The 20,269-nt window shown below is 40.4% G+C and overlaps 1 protein-coding gene across 1 annotated transcript; it reads right to left on the minus strand.

The window, feature by feature from the left end:
• Positions 1–13: 13 nt before the first annotated feature.
• On the minus strand, positions 14–18,082 carry LOC145950462 (uncharacterized). The gene is made up of 11 exons (XM_083061552.1): positions 17,997–18,082; positions 5,458–5,621; positions 5,219–5,359; positions 4,865–5,098; positions 4,390–4,823; positions 1,694–1,853; positions 1,299–1,394; positions 632–1,041; positions 463–541; positions 302–363; positions 14–214 (listed from the first exon to the last, which is right to left on the minus strand). The coding sequence occupies exons 1-11, from the start codon at positions 18,080–18,082 to the stop codon at positions 14–16; spliced, it is 2,067 nt and encodes a 688-aa protein (XP_082917678.1).
• Between the last annotated feature and the right edge of the window lie 2,187 nt (positions 18,083–20,269).

Here is a 20,269-nt window from a genome sequence, read left to right on the forward strand (position 1 = left end):
CCAGCCTGCTACTCTAATCTTTCCTGTTTGGCTGCACAATCTTCTCTAAGATCCTCTTGATCTCCCTATTTGAAATCTCAACCTGCCTGTTAGTTTGGGGGTGGTAGGGTGTAGAGATTCTATGAACAACCCCATACTTTCTGAGCAATGCCTGCATGGATCTATTACAAAAATGGGTGCCTTGATCACTAACAATAGCTCTAGGTACTCCAAACTTGCAAAATATGTTAGATTTGACAAAATCCACAACAACCCGAGCATCATTAGTTCTGGTGGCTTTGGCTTCGACCCATTTTGAAACATAATCAACAGCCAGGAGAATATGTGAAAAACCAAATGAAACAAGAAAAGAAGCCATGAAATCTATACCCCAGACATCAAAGACCTCACAGAACAACATGGGTTGTTGAGGCATCTGCTGTCTCCAAGAAAGGGATCCTCCTGCTCTCTGACACTACTCACAGGTGCTGTAAATCTTCCACGCATCCTTGAAGATGGTGGGCCAGTAGAAACCACATTCAAGCACCTTGCAAGTTGTCCTCTAAATGCCAAGATGACCACCAAGTGTAGAAGAATGACAAAAGTGCAAGATCGAATCAATCTCATGGTCTGGCAAGCATTTCCTGATTACCTGATCAATGCACAACTTCCACAAATAGGGGTCATCCCAAACATAATGTTTAGCACCGCTCTTAAGTTTATCAATTTGAGCTCTAGATGCCAAAGGAGGAAAAACAAAAGCAACTAAATAATTCATAATGTTTACAAACCAAGGGGTGAGGGAAGGAATAGAAACAGTTAACAAGTGTTCATCAGGAAAATCATCCTGAATGGGCAAATTCTTCTCATCCTCAGCTTTCTCAATCCTGCTGAGATGGTATGCCACCAAGTTCTGTGCTCCACTCCTATCACGGATGTCCAAGTCAAACTCTTGAAGCCAAAGCATCCATCTGATCAGCCTAGGCTTTGAGTCAGCCTTCTTCAATAGGTACTTTAGAGCTGCATGATCTATAAAAGCAACGACACAAGAACCAAGAAAATCTGATCAAAATTTATCAAGTGCAAAAATAATAGCTAAAAGTTCCTTTTTCATGTTTGTGTAATTTTCTTAAGCAGCATCTAACGTCCTGGAAGCGCAGTATATCACCTAGGCAATTTGTCAACCCTCTGAGCTAAGACAGCCTCCAGTGCATAATTTGAAGCATCGCACATCAGCTCAAAGGGAACTGTCTAGTTTGGTGCCTGAATGATAGGAGTAGTGGTCAAGGCTGTCTTGAGGTAGTCAAACGCCTCCTTACACCTGTCATCAAAATTGAAGTCTATATCCTTCTGCAGCAAGCAAGATAGTGGAAGGGCTTTCTTGCTGAAGTCGTTAATGAAGCGCCTGTAGAAACCTGCATGGCCAAGAAAAGATCGTACCTCTCGCACGCAAGAGGGGTAAGGCAATTGTGCAATAACAGATATCTTTGTAGGGTCTACCTCAATTCCCCTACTAGAAATGATATGCCCAAAGACTATACCCTGCTCAACCATGAAATGACATTTCTCAAAATTAAGAACAATGTTAGTCTCAATGCATCTATTCAAAACTTTATCCAAACATGCTTCAAAAGAGGATCCATAAACAGTAAAATCATCCATAAACACCTCTATGCAATTTTCAAGAAAATCACTAAAAATACTAAGTATGCACTGCTGGAATGTGCCACAGGCATTGCATAGGCCAAAGGGCATCCTCCTATAGGCAAAAGTGCCAAAGGAGCAGGTGAATATGGTCTTTTCCTGATCCTCAAGAGCAATATGAATCTGAAAATAACTAGAGAAACCATCAAGAATACAGTAATGGGATTTACCTGCCAAACGCTCAAGCATATGATCAATAAAGGGCAAAGGAAAGTGATCCTTCCTTGTCGCTTGGCTGAGCCTCCGATAGTCAATACAGACTCTTCAATTGTTTTGCACTCTAGTGGGTATGAGCTCATTGTTGAGATTGGGGGAGACTGAGATTGTTGAGATCACCTCTGAAGATTAAAGGTTTTGATGATAACAAATGTGTGGAACAAAGCTGACCAAGGACATCAACAACTTAGAAGTCAAAAACAAAGTCAAAGGAAAATGTTATGTAATAGGAGTAGTTTATAGATTGCTTTGTTTGAGCTTATTTGTTTTGTGTGTGTGCTTTGTGCTTTGGCTAATCTGTATCTAATCTGATTAGGGAATGTATGATGATGAGTTTAAAAGGTTAAGAAGTTATTTTGAGACTTAAAATAAAGTTTTGAAAACTAACTCAAAATAATCGATTATCATTAAATATAATCGATTATTCCAGCAACAGGCATAAAGGATGCCTTGCTGCAATAATCGATTATTTTTTAAATAATCGATTATCCCAGAAATGACTCTCTAGAATAATTGATTATCCAGCAAAATAATCGATTAAATTGTTCTTGGTTGATTTCCAGAAATCATGAAGAACAAAATAATCGATTATTCTTTAAAATAATCGATTATCTGGTTCTGAAAAACTTATAAATAGTTTGACCATTTTGAAACCTAAGAACAGAGTTAGAATTGAGAATCAAAATTAGAAAAACATGTTTGTGAAGTCTTTGTGACAATCTTGGAGAGTTTTCTTTGTGAATCCAAGAAGAAAAACGTTTTTGAAAAGCTTTGAGAAAAGATCATCATCATCACATTCTTGAAAGGAAAGAGATTAAGATTTGCTTCTGAATTCCAGGTGAATTCGTTCCTTAATTCTTTGTGAATACTTGTAAATCTTGAGTAGGTTTCTCAAGTGGTAAGGAATTCTTGTAGTGGGTTTCTACAAGGGGTGCTTTCTTGAGGTCAAGAAAGTGGTTATCTTGAATGTAGGAGTGTATGCATGTGTGGTATGCTTGTAAGCCTTCTTCATTAAGATAGTGGAACAAATCTTGATCAGGTTATGATTGAGGACTGGATGTAGGTCACATGTGGAGTGGCTGAACCATGATAAAAGACTTGTGCAATCTTCTCTTACCCTTATCTTTTACTTTGTGTAATATCTTGATTGTATATTGAAAAGATTGTTCTTGATTAACATGTTTGCATGAGCAACATTGGTTTGAACTAAGTCAAAGTATTACATATTGTTTTTAACTTTGAATCTCATTATTCGTTAATCAAGAAAGCATATAGGATTCATTCTTCATTAACAAGTCTTTAAGAAACTTCATTGAAAATTTATTTTTAGAAAAGTTTAAATTGAAATAAAGATCCTAAAAACTCTGAAAATTTTTAAAGTGTCATAGAATCCAATTCACCCCCCTCTTGGATTGAGCCATTCTTTTCTAACACTCATCCCTCTCATTCTTAACATCAGTGAGGCCTATCTTCTTGGGGACCACTTGGACTGGACTCACCTGTTGAGCTTTGGAAAAGCTTCTTTAAGGCCTTGCTGTAATAATCGATTATCCCAGGAACAACTCTCTGGAATAATCGATTATCCAGCTAAATAATTGATTATATTGTTCTTGGTTGATTTCCAGAAAATCTGAAGAACAAAATAATCGATTATTCTTTAAAATAATCAATTATCTGTGTCTGAAACTTTTATAAATAGTTTGAACTTTGAGAAACTTCAGACATGAGTTAGAACTGATAATCAATTTGTGAAAAACGTTTTTGTGAGTCTTTGTGACATCTTGGAGAGTTTTCTTTGTGAAATCCAAGAGTGAAAACGTTTGTGAAAAGCTTTAGTAGAAGATCATCATCATCATATTCTTGAAAGGGGAAGATAAAGATTTGTTCAAGAATTCCAGGTGAATTCGTTCCTTTTATTCTTTGTGAATCTTTGTGGAAAATCTTGAGAAGGGTTTCTCAAGTGGTAAGGTTTCTTGTAGTGGGTTCTACAAGGGGTGCTTTCTTGGGGTCAAGAAAGTGGTTATCTTTGAGTGTTGAAGTATATGCATGTGTGTGCTTGTAAACCTTCTTGCTTAAAGATAGTGGAGCAAATCTTAATCAGGTGTTGATTAAGGACTGGATGTAGGTCACATGTGGAGTGGCTGAACCAGTATAAAAGACTTGTGCAATCTTCTTCTACCTTATCTTTTACTTTGAGTAATTGCTTGATTGAACATTAAAGAAGATAATTCTTGATTAACATGTGTATGTGAAAATTGTTGGTTTAGATCTGAATTAGAACATTATATTTGAACCTCACAATTTTGTAATCAAGAAAGCATATTGCATTCATACGTTCATAACAAGTCTTTAAGAGAGCTTCATTTGAAAAATTCAGTCTTAGAAAAGTTTAAGTGAAATAAAGATCCTAAATACTCTGATAATTTTTAAAAGGGTCATAGAATCCAATTCACCCCCCTCTTGGATTGTGCCATTTTTTTCTAACATCACCCACTGACTATCAGAAATGGGATAGATGATCCCATCTTGTAGAAGCTTGGTCACCTCCTTCTTTACGGCTTCTAGAATCATCAGGTTAAGTCTCCTCTGTGGTTGTCTCACTAGTATAGCTTCATCCCCCAATAGAATCCTATGCATGCACGTGGATGGGCTAATACCAGGAATGTCTACCAGGGTCCAACCAATTTCCTTCTTGTGCTTCCGGAGCACATGCAACAACCTCTCCTCTTGATCAGCATCAAGGGAGGTGGATATGGTCACAGGAAATCTCTCATCGTCCTCCAAGTAAGCATACTTGAGGTTCTCTAGAAGAGGCTTCAACTCTGGTGTGGGTGCTGGCTGAACATCAGAAGGAACCAAAGAAGGGAGAAGAAGTGGTTTTGCAACCTGTACCTCAACCAGAAGGTCAGATTCTTTTGTACTTCCTACAACATTGTAGTGTATTCTAACTCTATAACATCAAGACCAAGAGGTACAACACCCAAAGTATCAAATCCAGATGCATCATCACAATCAAAATCACTTCGAAATGCAGATTCAGATTCAATACATGAAAGGCAACTATACAAATCAGATAAAAATGAATGTTTCTTATCATGAAAAGAATCAAAATCATGAATGTTCTCATCAACTAAATCATCAATCAATTCAGCATGAAAAACAGAATGAGAATGATCTTCAGAAGGAAATTTCATGGCATCTAGAATATTGAAATGAACAACAATATCACCAAATTCCATAGACAAGGTGCCAGCATAAACATCAATCTTGGTCCGGGCTGTTTTCAAAAATGGTCTACCCAAAATGATTGGGGCAGAACCATGGGAGAATCCCTCCTCCATATCAAGAACATAGAAATTAGCAGGAAAAATAAGTTCACCAACCTGAACCAAGACATCCTCTACAAACCTGTGGGGTGGGCAACACTCATATTGGCCAACTGAATGACCACACCCGTAGGCTATAGAGGTCTAAGAGATGAAGATTTAAAAATGGACACAGGCATGACATTAATTGAGGCTCCTAAATGAAGCATGGAATTTTCAAATTTTCTATTACCAATAATGCAAGGTATATAGAATGTACCAAGGTCCTTACATTTTTCAAGAATGTGTGGAACAGATTTACCTATGAGTGCTGAACCATTTCTACCCATGCTGATTCGCTCATTGCCCTTCAGCTTCCTCTTGGGGGTGCACAACTCCTTCAGGAACTTAGCATATCTGGGAATTTGCTTGATGGCATCCAGCAGAGGTATGTTCACCTCCACCTTCTTGAAGGTCTCCAATATCTCCTTATCCATATCTTCCATCCTTTTGCTTGGAATTGATTTTGGTGGAAATGGAAGGGGGATAGGAGGTTGTAAGTTGCCACTATGTGCACTGGAAGAAGGTCCACCTGTATGATGATGGAACCAACTTCTCCATGAGGGCTAATGGTTGATTCCTTCTCTTCTCCAAGGTTGAGATGACATGAAGGGTGATCTCTTCAAGGGTATGGAAGTGGTGGAGATGGTGTTTAGGTAGGTGAAGGTTGACGCACAAAATGGAGGAGAGGAAGGGAAGGTGTTTTGTGGTGTAGCTTCTTTAGGCTAGCTCACTTCACTTAGGATGATGAAGGCCAAACAAGGAAGACCCAAGCTCACTCAAGGAAGAGAGGAGAGGATAGGGGGACATGGAGTTCCTAGGGGATTAAGGAAGGAATAAAGAGGCACAAGGCTCACTCAATATCATTAATTTCCAAAGTGGCTACAAGGTGGGTGACCTAGAGTACTTATAGAGAGAGAAAAGGCATCTAGGGTTTCTTAGGAGCATTTGGCCAAACTTTTGAGGTCCAAATACACCCTAAATGTAGCCCAAATGAAATGGCTTTCATCTCTCCTAAAAGACTAAACTGCCCTTAGGTCTAGAAAAAGAAAGAAATGGACTTTGACCTTCTAAATTAAGGTTTAAGTCCTAAAATAAATCCTAAGACTAATTTTGCCCCATAATACAAAGGCTAAATAGAAATACAAAACAAAATCCTAATATCTAATGTACCCCAAAATACAAGGGAAAAATTGGAAAAGAAAGAAACAAACTAAGGAGAGGGCTCAAAATCTACACACATGATGATCATGGCTCTTGGTGTGGTGTGTTCTTCATCTTCCTCTACTCTCCTAGCCAAGGACCTTGTGATAGGCCCTATATGATGCTTCAAGGATGGTCCTCCATCATCCCCTCCTTCCTAAGAAGGTTTTGACCTCAAATCGTCATCCTCATCCATGTCATTGGTCCCTTCAAAGATGTGAGACCACAATTAGGGAAATAAACTACTAAAATTTTCCTACTGAACCCTTAAGTACATGATTTATTAGATGAATAAGAGTGCTAGGGGTATTGGGGAGGCCCAAAAAGGCATCACCAACCATGCATATAAGCAAATTTTGAAAAATTGAATGGCCCCATGCAAGACATCCATCAAGTCATCTAGCTTAGGGATTGGGTGCCTATATTTTATTTATTGATGGCTTTCTAAAATTGATGCACATCCTACATTGACATCTTTCTTTGGAACCAAAAGAATGAGGATGGCACAAGGGTTAACGTTCTCTTGAATCTAGCCCTTCCTTCTCTCCAAAGGAAAAACTCTTTTCTTTTCTTTTCTTTTAATTTTTGTTTTTATTTTTCTCCTTTTCATATTTCTTGGCTTTCAATTTGAGTTGGTCTTCATTCACTTGAGAGGGTGATAGACGAAACCATACAAATTTCTTACCCAAGTGTTGGAAACTTATTTTATTTGTGAGGCCATCATGGATTATTTTCTTGTCAAATTTCCATGGCCTCCCAAGCAAGACATGACTAGCCTCCAATGGCACTGTGTCACACAAAACTTCTTCTTTATATTTGCCAATGAAGATTGGTATGCTTGCTTGTTGGCTAACTACAACACCACTTTCCTCATTGATCCATTGCATTTTATAAGATTTAGGATGAGGTTTTGTAGTTAAGGCTAGCTTATCAACCAATCTAGTACTACAAAAATTGAAAGTAGACCCACTATCTACAATGAAAGAACAATTGTTTTCTAGAACCTTACATCTTGTGTGAAATAAGTTCTCTCTTTGAGATTGGTCAATTTCACTAGATTGATTGCTAAAGAGCCTTCTAACCAATAATAAGTCTCATTCACAAGGTAAGATTTCTTCCTCGGAATCTATGGCTTCATCTTCACTACTAGAGGAAGATGAAGTAGCTTCATCAAGGCTACTATAGTGATCTTGGGCTTTTAAAATCATGGTTTTCTTTGTAGGACATTGAGAAGCAATATGTCCTCCTCCAAGACACTTGAAGCACTTAATTTCACTTGACTTAGATTCTTTGGAAGGTGCTTTGAGAGACGATTTTTCTTTTTCTTTCTCTTTTTCTTTTTCTTTTTCTTCCTTAGAATAAGGTTGGGAAGAATGGCCCTCCTTCTTAAAACTCTTAGAATAAGAGGAAGTGGAGTCTTTTTGAAAAGTTTTTCTTTTAAGTTGATGCTCCACTCTTAAACAAAGTTGAACAAGTTCATTTAAATCTCTATAAGGCAAAATTTCAACTTTGTCTCTTATTTCAAGATTAAGACCACTTTGAAATATAGAAATGGTGGTCCTCTCTTATTCCCTTATTCTAGCCCTTATCATAAGTAACTCCATTTGTTGCCTATATTCCTCCACACTTGATGACCCTTGTTTCAACCTTTGAAGCTTATCCATAAGCTCACGGTCATAGTATGGGGGAATATGCCTCCTTCTTAAGGCACTACGGAGTTCATTCCAATATTGTATTGGGGGCTCATGATGCAATCTTCTTTCTTTTTCCAAGGAGGTCCAACAATACATAGCATGCCCTTGGAAGCTAAAGGTTGCCAAAGAAACCTTTTTCTCTTCACTGATTCCATGGCAAGAAAAAAGTTGTTCAACTTTCATTTCCCAATCTAAATATGTTTCAACATTGTCTTTGCCATGAAATGAGGGAAGAGTAATATTGGGTTCCTTATTGGAAGACTCCATTGTTCTTTGTGTTCTTGGTGGCCTTTAATAGTAATCATCATTGTGATGACTACTATAATGGCTATCACTTGGGGGGTTTGTAGGGTGTTGACTACCCTCACTTTCACTTCTAGGGGTTCTCACCCCATTGCCTCTTTGGGGCCTAGTTGGGGGAACCCTTTGGTTGGATCCCCCAACTCCCCCCCATGACTAGTTTTGCTAGCATGTCTTTTATTTCCTTATTGTTTTTTCATTTTCTCTCTCTTTTCTCTTATACTCTTCCTCTCTTTTTTCATTTTATTCTTCTTTTCTTTTTATGTACTCCCTAAGTTCTCTAAGTTCATCCGTAAGACTATGTCTACTACTATAACTATTTTGACCCCTTACACTTGAATGATCACTCATCTTTGATCAAGAAAGGTTTTCACAAAGCGGTTCTTGAAAATATTTTCACAAAGAGTGAGTGATAAAAGGTTTTCACAAAATATTTTTTAGGGCAAGAAAAATGATAGGAGGCCTAAGTGCACAAAGTGAACTATCAAGGGAGGTGGACTACAAAGAATCTTTTAAAAACCAAGCCTTTTCAAGTAGAAATCACTAAGCCCTTTTTCACCTTTCTCACAAAAAAAAATTTAGCACAACAAGAGTGAGTGTGTGTTCAGACCCCTAGTAGGAAACTTTAGAAGCCTCTAAACGAACATACACCAACTTCTCCATGAGGGCTAATGGTTGATTCCTTCTCTTCTCCAAGGTTGAGATGACATGAAGGGTGATCTCTTCAAGGGTATGGAAGTGGTGGAGATGGTGTTTAGGTAGGTGAAGGTTGACGCACAAAATGGAGGAGAGGAAGCGAAGGTGTTTTGTGGTGTAGCTTCTTTAGGCTAGCTCACTTCACTTAGGATGATGAAGGCCAACCAAGGAAGACCCAAGCTCACTAAAGGAAGAGAGGATAGGATAGGGGGACATGGAGTTCCTAGGGGATTAAGGAAGGAATAAAGAGGCACAAGGCTCACTCAATATCATTAATTTCCAAAGTGGCTACAAGGTGGGTGACCTAGAGTACTTATAGAGAAAGAAAAGGCATCTAGGGTTTCTTGGGAGCAATTGGCCGAAATTTTTAGGTCCAAATACACCCTAAATGAATCCTAAATGCATCCCAAATGAAATGGCTCATATCTCTCATTAAATACTAAAGTGCCCTTAGGTCTAGAAAAAGAAAGAAATGGACTTTGACCTTCTAAATTAAGGTTTAAGTCCTAAAATAAATCCTAAGACTAATTTTGCCCCATAATACAAAGGCTAAATAAAAATACAAAATAAAATCCTAATATCTAATGTACCCCAAAATACAAGGGCAAAATAGGAAAAGAAAGCAACAAACTAAGGAGAGGACTCAAAATCTGCACACATGATGATCATGGCTCCTGGTATGGTGTGTTCTTCATCTTCCTCTACCCTCCTAGCCATGGACCTTGTGATAGGCCCTATATGATGCTTGTAGACCCCTAAAATTGTCCGGGTCGGAAATAAAACTCGAAGACTCTCGAAGATCAAAGGAAAGTCAGCCGGAAGGACTCCTGGAAGACCCTGGAAGACCCTAGGATGACAATCTGTAGGTTTAGAGGTCTTAGAGTAGCAAAAAATAAGAAAGTGGAGGGAATGAAGCCCAATACGGCCTCCCAAGGGTTCAGTACGGCCGTATTGAAGTTTCTGAACTTCAATACGGCTGCACTGAACTCAATACGGCTGCACTGAACTTCAATACGGCCGTATTGAGGTTTTTGAACTCAATACGGCTGCACTGAACTTCAATACGGCCGTATTGAGGTTTTTGAACTTCAATACGGCCGTATTGAATTCAATACGGCCGTATTGTAGTTCAAAACTTCAATACGGACCGTATTGACCCCCAGAGACCGTATTGAGCCTCATCCCTATAAATATGATGTCAATGGGACGTCATTCTACACTTTTACACTGAGTTTTAACCCTCTTCTTGAGTATTCTGGGTTTTTTTTGAGCAGTGCTCTGCCTAGAAATCACTCGGAGAGTTGATCCGACAAAGTTCTCGAGTTCTGAGCTTTTTGCTTGTGTCTCGAACTGAGTCGAAGGGAAATCCTCCGGATTTCCATAGTTAAAATTTTATAGGAGGGAGCGAGCGGTCTTGTAGAGGGAGGGAACGCCAAAACGCTTCCCAATTTCTGTCAAGATATATAAGAAAGCACGCTTCAAAGGTTTATCTCTTTAAAAGTCCCTTCTTTTATCGCTTTCTGTGTGTACATATTTAAACTGTCATCATGTAGATAGTTAATTCATAATTGCTTAGAATAAATAGGGGTAATTTAGTAATTTCGCACTATTATTTTTAAATAATCTGTCATAGGGAACCCGAAAGGGGCGCTGTGGGGTGCTAACACCTTCCCCACGCGTAACCGACTCCCTTACCCGACTCTGGTTGTAATGGCCGAAGTCGATTTTTGAATCGATTGCCTTAAACTTCTTTTTCCAATGTTTTGAGTAAAACATTGGTGGCGACTCCATGAACCCTTCCTTTTTGCGAAAACCACTAATCCATGAAGGGTCCCGCTTGGGATTAACATGGATTGGTGAACCATTTTAATAAAATTGCTCGTTTGACAAGGTCTCAGTTTGAGAATAAGTCATTCTGGCAATCCATATTTTTAAACAAATAAAAGAGTCCAACCATCCTTCGCGAATGCCGAAAGCCCGTTTCGGACAGATGGCGACAGATGGCGACTCCGCTGGGGAAGCCTCGAGAGTCAGTCCCATTTAGTGACAGATTATTTTTAACAAATAATAGTTAAAATTACTCTATTACCCCTTGTTTGTATGATAACATGCTTTATTTATTTGGCTTTAATAACTGTTGTATGTTTAAATTCTCGCAATTGTTTGAATACAAACTGTACACGAACCTTTGCACACAACAGTTCCCTCTATACCCGGGGGCATGAGTGGTAATCCATAGGGAGTGGATGTTAGTACGGCCGGTTGTCGAATGGGTCTATAGGTGCCCGCAGACCGTTGTCGGAAAACATCACTCAAGGTGATAACCATGAACTCAAGTCCGACAGTGCGTTGGAACTTTCCATCGACTTACGACGAGAGGAATTGGGTCCCTATAATTGGGGCACCTTGGGGGCCTTTGACCAAGTGAGAACAGTTAGAACCTCCTTGAATATGCACTTTTCTGCAGGAGACCCCTACCTCGTGATTCGCTCGTGACTGTTCGTGGATGAGTGAATTGTTTGTGCATTGTTTATGTGACATTGTTTGAGCATACATTGCATTCTTTAAACATACAACATTCCTTTTTAAAATAAGAATAAATAGGAATAAGAATCTTCCGTTACATGGTGTTAACATCTACCTTCATCACATTCATATAGGTAGTTTCCATTTTCACCCAAAAAATACAAAAAAAAAATAATAAATAAAAAATACCCAAAAAAAAAAAAAAGGGGGTTATTCATCCAAACCAAGCAATTATCATGCATCATCTTAGGAGCATCCCGAAAACATGATAATGCTTAGTTGAATAAACACAATGCATGCATATTCAACGTCATCATCTCATATCATGCATTCTTATCAAAGATCATGGAGGGATCTAGGTTTGCATTTCAAACATCCCTCCTAGTAATTCATTAATAAACCTTAATAAAAAGAAAGGATTAAATCGATGCGTATGTTCAAGATGGATCGCACGCCGTTCGTTATCAAGTGTAAGCCAACAACCGCGCCAAGCGAACACACGTCAACTCCGTTGTTGGTAATCAAGACGAACAAAGGGGAAGGTCCGACACCATTAAGGATCACTGCTCCAAGGCCTTTCCCTTACAAATCAAATAAGGCTGTGCCATGGATATACGACATCCATTCTTCTGCCGACAGCGATATCTCTAACATCGCTGGACTTGGGGGCATGACTAGGAGTGGCAGGATCTACACTCCCGAAGATCTTCATGATAAAGCCCCCAAGAATAAAGAAAAAGAAGAAAAGAAAACCGAGGAAAAAGAATCCGAGGAGGAGACAGACGAGCTGTTAAAGTTTATCCGACAGAACGAGTACTCCATCGTGGATCAACTTCATAGGGCGCCAGCAAAGATCACTCTGTTGTCGTTGATCCTAAGCTCCGAACCGCATCGGCAAGCTCTGTTGAAAGTCTTGAACGAGGCATACGTGTCGCACACTATCTCCCAAGACAAGTTTGAGGGGATTGTTAGTCACATCACGGCTAATGATCACCTCACTTTCACCGATGAAGAGATCCCCGCCGAGGGACCAAATCACAACAAGCCCTTGCACATCTCTGTAAAGTGCAAGGAGTATCACATCGCAAAAGTCTTGGTAGACAACGGATCTTCCTTGAATGTGATGCCCAAAAGAACGCTTGATCAAGTGGCAATCAAGGGAGTCCAAATGCGCCCGAGCAACATGATCGTTCGAGCTTTCGACGGTTCTAAAAGAGAAGTGGTGGGAGAAGTCAATCTTCCAATCCAAATTGGACCCACCATCTTTAATGTCGAATTCCAAGTGATGGACATTACTCCCGCATACAGCTGTCTCCTCGGCCGACCTTGGATTCATGATGCGAAAGCTGTTCCCTCTACGCTCCACCAGAAAGTCAAGTTCATAGTGGGTGACAAACTGGTGACTGTACGAGCTGAAGATGACATACTCATCAGCAAGCCATCCAACATACCTTATGTGGATGCAGTAGAGGAAGCTTTAGAAACCGCCTTCCAAGCATTGGAGATCGCCAATGTTGAGATATTTCCCTGAGAAATGAAGAAGGTAGCCCATATGCTCACCAAGAATGGATACTTGCCGGGACAAGGACTTGGCAAAGACTCCCAAGGAATTCCGGGGCTACCCATCATCAAGGATAATCCGGGAAACAAGGGTTAGGATACAACCCTATTAAAGATCAAAGAACGAAGAGGAATCAAGATCCTTCTCGACGTTCTTTAAGCCAGGTCTTTAGGAAGGCCGGTTCACAAACATCAAGGCCGGTCGTCGTCATCAAGTGCTCTCCACCTTCCGATAGGGATGTGTAAACCTGATGACTATTAGAGATTACTCCTCGGGGACAGCCCGACCCCCGAGCCTCGATAGGGCACATGTTTCCATTATGATTATAATAAAATCATTCTTTATTCTTTCTTATTGCTTCTTTTCTTGCTTGCAATAAATTTCTAGACCACATTATTTTTTAAACCCTGTTTGAATAAACATGAATGAGGTTAAAATCGTCTTAAATAAACCCGCATCATTTTTATGTGGAAGTGTGTGTGACAACTTGGAGCACCTTCCCTTGGCCTCAATAAGTGCCGTCATGGATAAAAAGAAATCCATTCAGGACAAAAATCCTAAAAAACAAAAAGCTCGGCAGGGAACCCAAAAAGGGGACTGCGCAAAAATAAGAGCAAAAGACCCGCTAGGAATCCCACAAAAGGGTGACCTAGGCAAAAGTTAGGGTTACAAAATAATGAACAAAAACAAAAGCCCGCTAAAACTCCACAAATGGGTGTTTTAGGCAAAAGTTAGGGCAATCGAAAAAACAGAATAAATCCATGATAGTACCACCAACTGAAATTCAAAAAAGGGGCTCAAGAAAAGCTATCCAAGTTGTCAAATCACAAACGTTAATAACCAAGACGTGCTTAACTTCATAAGTGTTTAATCAAACAAGCCTAAACACAATAAGCCTACCTTGGCCAGCCATTCTTACAAAAACCATTTTTCAAAATAAAAATAAATCCCCTCTAAAACACAAACTTTTGAAAATATATATCCTTTCCTTCTTTTCTCTCTTGTCCCAAACGATTTTAGAATAATCTAATGGAAACATGGAGATATAGTGGTCAATAGGAGGGTTGACACATCTTTTAAAGGAAGGAAAGAATCATTTGGTCGATAACACCAAATCTTAATACGCATCGTTCCTCGGTTATAGAAGTCGGCAGCGCACAGTCCGTCTTGAGGAATGGCAGAATCCACACAGAAACGCATCGGTTAATTCTTTTGAAAAAATAAATCAAATAGAATTAGGTGCATCATACCGCATACATGCATACAGATGATAGGTGTACTGGAAGATCACTTATTCTCTGTTTATTGAAAAAACAAACAAAAAAACAAAAAACAAAAAAACAAAAAAAAACAAAAAATAAACTTCAGAAAAAACAATGCGCCCGTACCATGTTCAGTACACCCGCACTGAAATTAGGGTTACGAACAAATCTTCAACTCAATACGGGCGTACTGAAATGGATACGGCCGTATTGGCCATAAAGAAATTTTCAAAGACCTCATCATGAGGCAATTGCATAAAATAGAAAAAAAAAAAAAAAAAAAAAAAAAAGAGAAAAATTGCTTGTGTATGACAGCAGCTGACAGAAAAAGCCAAAATCAACAAAAAAGAAAAATACAGAAAAAGCCGAAAACCGACAAAAAAGGCAAAAATACAGAAAATAACTGAGCCTGGAGAGGCTCGCCGAAATAATACTCCTACAGAATAATTGAGCCTGGAGAGGCTCGCCGAAATAATACTCTCACAGAATAACTGAGCCTGGAGAGGCTCGCCGAAATAATACTCCACAGCACACAGAATAACTGAGCCTGGAGAGGCTTGCCGAAATAATACTCTTACAGAATAATTGAGCCTGGAGAGGCTCGCCGAAATAATACTCTCACAGAATAATTGAGCCTGGAGAGGCTCGCAGAAATAATACTCCCCAGAGAAACCCCAACTCAAGCTCACGGAACAAATCCCCAGCTAGAGCTATCAAAGCAAGATCGTCAAAATCCCCAATGGAAGTACGATCTCCCAAGCAGAATATCCAAGTCAAAGGACTTAAACTTCCTCAGTGAAGATAGCTCTCCAGCTCAAGCGTTGAGTGAGGCTAAGCCTGCAGAGGCTTCCTAAATAATACTCTGGGATACATAAGATCCCCATTCCCCAGTCGCCTACTCAGAGGCATCCCTGTAAAAAGAAAAAAAAAAAAAAAAAAAAAAAAAATCAAAAACATCAATAATCATTCCCCAAGCGGAATTCGGCATTGAGCCAATCATTTGAACATCAAGATGATCTGCCTAACAGAAGAGGCTAATCAGAAATCAAATGACAAAACCCCCCAGCGGATAACAGCCTACACAGAGGCAACAAAATCAGAAAATCAAAAAAGAGTCACCCGAATAAGGATAACCGGGATACTCCACCAACGTCAAAGGACGTCAGCCAATCATAAGGCATCGCTCAATTCAAGAAGAGCATCTTCGTGTCTACACCCCAAGGAAACAGAAATTCCTCAATGGGCACCAATTACGCAAAGCAAAATTGGGACACAAGAACCTATGAGTAACTGCACATCCCCTAGACGGATCCCTGCGTTATCCAGCCCTCAGCGGCACCAAAATCAAAATCAAATCGTCGAAGCAGCATCGTGGACTGTGGAGACAAAATCATCTCAGCTACCCCGAGGTTGTCAAGGAACACGGAGGTATGCAATTAGCCTGGAGAGGCGGTACTCAGCTACCCCGAGGTTGTCAAGGAACACGGAGGTACGCAATTAGCCTGGAGAGGCGGTACTCAGCTACCCCGAGGTTGTCAAGGAACACGGAGGTATGCAATTAGCCTGGAGAGGCGGTACTCAGCTACCCCGAGGTTGTCAAGGAACACGGAGGTATGCAATTAGCCTGGAGAGGCGGTACTCAGCTACCCCGAGGTTGTCAAGGAACACGGAGGTATGCAATTAGCCTGGAGAGGCGGTACTCAGCTACCCCGAGGTTGTCAAGGAACACGGAGGTATGCAACTACCCCGAGGTTGTCAAAGAACACGGAGGTATAGCCTGGAGAGGCGGTACTCAGCTACCCCGAGGTTGTCAAGGAACACGGAGGTATGCAATGAGCCTGGAGAGGCGACGACTAATACTCAACCTGGAGAGGTTACTCAACAATTTTCCACCAGAAGACGCTACAAGTCAGAAGGTTGGCACATCACCCGGACAATTGGGTCAACTCCTTTACTTGTCAGCCGGTACACCAAAAGGCCGTCCGACTAAGTAAAGGGGGGGCAGCTGTAGACCCCTAAAATTGTCCGGGTCGGAAATAAAACTCGAAGACTCTCGAAGATCAAAGGAAAGTCAGCCGGAAGGACTCCTGGAAGACCCTGGAAGACCCTAGGATGACAATCTGTAGGTTTAGAGGTCTTAGAGTAGCAAAAAATAAGAAAGTGGAGGGAATGAAGCCCAATACGGCCTCCCAAGGGTTCAGTACGGCCGTATTGAAGTTTCTGAACTTCAATACGGCTGCACTGAACTCAATACGGCTGCACTGAACTTCAATACGGCCGTATTGAGGTTTTTGAACTCAATACGGCTGCACTGAACTTCAATACGGCCGTATTGAGGTTTTTGAACTTCAATACGGCCGTATTGAATTCAATACGGCCGTATTGTAGTTCAAAACTTCAATACGGACCGTATTGACCCCCAGAGACCGTATTGAGCCTCATCCCTATAAATATGATGTCAATGGGACGTCATTCTACACTTTTACACTGAGTTTTAACCCTCTTCTTGAGTATTCTGGGTTTTTTTTGAGCAGTGCTCTGCCTAGAAATCACTCGGAGAGTTGATCCGACAAAGTTCTCGAGTTCTGAGCTTTTTGCTTGTGTCTCGAACTGAGTCGAAGGGAAATCCTCCGGATTTCCATAGTTAAAATTTTATAGGAGGGAGCGAGCGGTCTTGTAGAGGGAGGGAACGCCAAAACGCTTCCCAATTTCTGTCAAGATATATAAGAAAGCACGCTTCAAAGGTTTATCTCTTTAAAAGTCCCTTCTTTTATCGCTTTCTGTGTGTACATATTTAAACTGTCATCATGTAGATAGTTAATTCATAATTGCTTAGAATAAATAGGGGTAATTTAGTAATTTCGCACTATTATTTTTAAATAATCTGTCATAGGGAACCCGAAAGGGGCGCTGTGGGGTGCTAACACCTTCCCCACGCGTAACCGACTCCCTTACCCGACTCTGGTTGTAATGGCCGAAGTCGATTTTTGAATCGATTGCCTTAAACTTCTTTTTCCAATGTTTTGAGTAAAACATTGGTGGCGACTCCATGAACCCTTCCTTTTTGCGAAAACCACTAATCCATGAAGGGTCCCGCTTGGGATTAACATGGATTGGTGAACCATTTTAATAAAATTGCTCCTTTGACAAGGTCTCAGTTTGAGAATAAGTCATTCTGGCAATCCATATTTTTAAACAAATAAAAGAGTCCAACCATCCTTCGCGAATGCCGAAAGCCCGTTTCGGACAGATGGCGACAATGCTTCAAGCATCTTCTGCTACCACTTGCAGGGGCCTCTTTCTCAAGTATAGGCTTAGATGCAAGCTCAGGTGTAGGTATGTCAATCTGTTTGCCAGACCTCAAGGTGATGGCACTCTCATTCTTTAGATTCTGCACAGCCTGTGAAGGAAGCTCAAAAGCAACCAACCAATATGATCCTTCGTGCTTTCGACAGATCTTAAAGGGAAGTGATGGGAGAAGTTATCTTACCCATCCAAGTAGGTCCTACCATTTTCAATGTGGAATTCCAAGTAATGGATATCACTCCGCTTATAGCTGTCTCCTTGGAAGGCCATGGATACATCAGGAAAAAGCAGTACCGTCCACGCTTCATCAAAAGGTTAAGTTTGTAGTAGATGACAAGTTGGTAGACATACAAGCATAGGAGGATATGATTATCAGTAAACCACTAACCATCCCGCATGTAGATGCGGCCGAAGAAGCTTTGGAAATAGCCTTCCAAGCATTGGAAATTTGCCACTTTGAAAAGATCCCAAACATGAAGAATTCGGTAGCACAAATTTTGTTCAAAAATGGAAACAAACCGGGGCAAGGGCTCGGTAAGAATGCCCAAGGAATAAAAGAATTGCCAGACAACATAGGTAATGATGGAACCAACTTCTCCATGAGAGCTAGTGGTTGATTCCTTCTCTTCTCCAAGGTTGATATGATGTGAAGGATGATCTCTTCAAGCGTATGGAAGTGGAGGATTTGGTGTTTGGGAAGGTGAAGGGTGACGCACAAAATGAAGGAGACAAATGGATGGTGTTTGGTGGTGTAGCTCCTTTAGGCTAGCTCACTTCACTTAGGATGATGAAGGCCAACCAAGGAAGACCCAAGCTCACTCTAGGTAGAGAGGAGAGGATAGGGGGCCATGGAGTTCCTAGGGGACTAAGGAAGGAATGAAGAGGCACAAAGGCTCACTCAAATTCATTAATTTCCAAAGTGGCTACAAGGTGGGTTACCTAGAGTACTTATAGGGAGAGAAAGACATCTAGGGTTTCTTGGGAGCATTTGGCCGAAATTTTGGAGTCCAAATGCACCCTAAATGAACCCTAAATGCATCCCAAATGAAATGGCTCTCATCCCTCCTAAAAGACTAAAGTACCCTTAGGTCAAAAAAAGAGAAAGAAATGGACTTTTGACGTTAAAAATAAGGCTTAAGTCCTAAAATAAATCCTAAGACTAATTTTGCCCCATAATACAAAGCCTAAATAAAAATAGAAAATAAAATCCTAATATCTAATGTACCCCAAAATACAAGGGAAAAATAGGAAAAGGAAGCAACAAATTAAGGAGATGGCTAAAATTCCACACACATGATGATCATGGCCTTTGGTGTGGTGTGTTCTTCATCTTCCTCTACTCTCCTAGCCATGGACCTTGTGATAGGCCCTATATGATGCTTCAAGGATGCTCCTCCATCATCCCCTCCTTCTTGAGAAGGATTTGACCACAAATCTTCAAGCTCAATCATTCCATTGGTACCTTCAAGAGATGTGAGACCACAATTAGGGAAAGAAACTACTTAAAACTTAGCTATGCAATCCTTAGGTACACAATTTGTTGAATGAAAGTGCTAGGGGAAGGAGAAAGCCAAAGAGGCATCACTATTTTTGAAAAAGTTATTGCCCCATGCAACTCATTCACCAAATCATTTATTTTAGGGATTGGGTGCCTTTTATTCAATGATGGCTTTTTAAAAAAAAAAGGTGCCCATCCTCCATTTCCATCTTTCTTTAGCACCAAAAGAATGAGGATGGCACAAGGGTTAAGGTTCTCTTGAACCTAGCCCTTCTTTCTCTTCAAAGGGAAAATTCTTTTCTTTTCTTTTCTTTTTCTTTTTGTTTTTGCTTTTCTCTTCTTCATCTTTCTTAGCTTTTAGTTTGAGTTGGTCCTCATTCACTTGAGATGGTGATAGAGGACACCACACAAACTTCTTACCTAAGTGTTGGAAACTTATTTTGTTTGTGAGGCCATCATGGATTGTTTGTTTGTCAAATTGCCATGGCCTCCCAAGCAAGACATGACTAACCTCCAATGGCACTGTCGCCACCGGCCCGAAACGGGCCTCGGCGGTCGCGAAGACGGTCGAGCTCGCTTTTATTTTAGTTTTGAAAATGTATTGGATTATTAGAACGACTTATTCTCAAACTGAGACCTTGTCGATCTTATCCAATTTATTTATTAAAAGTCTCACCAATCCATGTTAATCCCAAGCGGGACCCTCCATGGATTAGCGGTTTTCGTAAAAGGAGGGTTCTTTGGAGTCGCCACCAATGTTTTACTCAAAACATTGGAAAAAGGGATAAGGCAATCGATTCAAAAATCGACTTCGGCCATTACAACCAGAGTCGGGTAAGGGAGTCGGTTACGCGTGAGGAAGGTGTTAGCACCCCACAGCGCCCCTTTCAGGTTCCCTATGACAGATTATTTCTAAAATAATAGCGTAAAATTACTAAATTACCCCTATTTATTATAAG

Source organism: Cajanus cajan, chromosome 8 (genome assembly GCF_000230855.2).
Source record: "Cajanus cajan strain Asha chromosome 8, NIPB_CcT2T_4, whole genome shotgun sequence".
Classification (NCBI taxonomy): domain Eukaryota; kingdom Viridiplantae; phylum Streptophyta; class Magnoliopsida; order Fabales; family Fabaceae; genus Cajanus; species Cajanus cajan.

What these genes read in the sequence shown, in the direction of transcription:
- LOC145950462 (XM_083061552.1), bottom strand. Translation starts at nt 18,082, where the DNA reads ATGGCCTTCCAAGGAGACAGCTATAAGCGGAGTGATATCCATTACTTG. An exon ending in GGAGGAGGGATTCTCCCATG is followed by an intron (nt 5,099 to 5,218) that starts GTTCTGCCCCAA and finishes TCAATATTCTAG; the next exon opens with ATGCCATGAAATTTCCTTCT. An exon ending in GTGGAAGATTTACAGCACCT is followed by an intron (nt 364 to 462) that starts GTGAGTAGTGTC and finishes TCTGGGGTATAG; the next exon opens with ATTTCATGGCTTCTTTTCTT.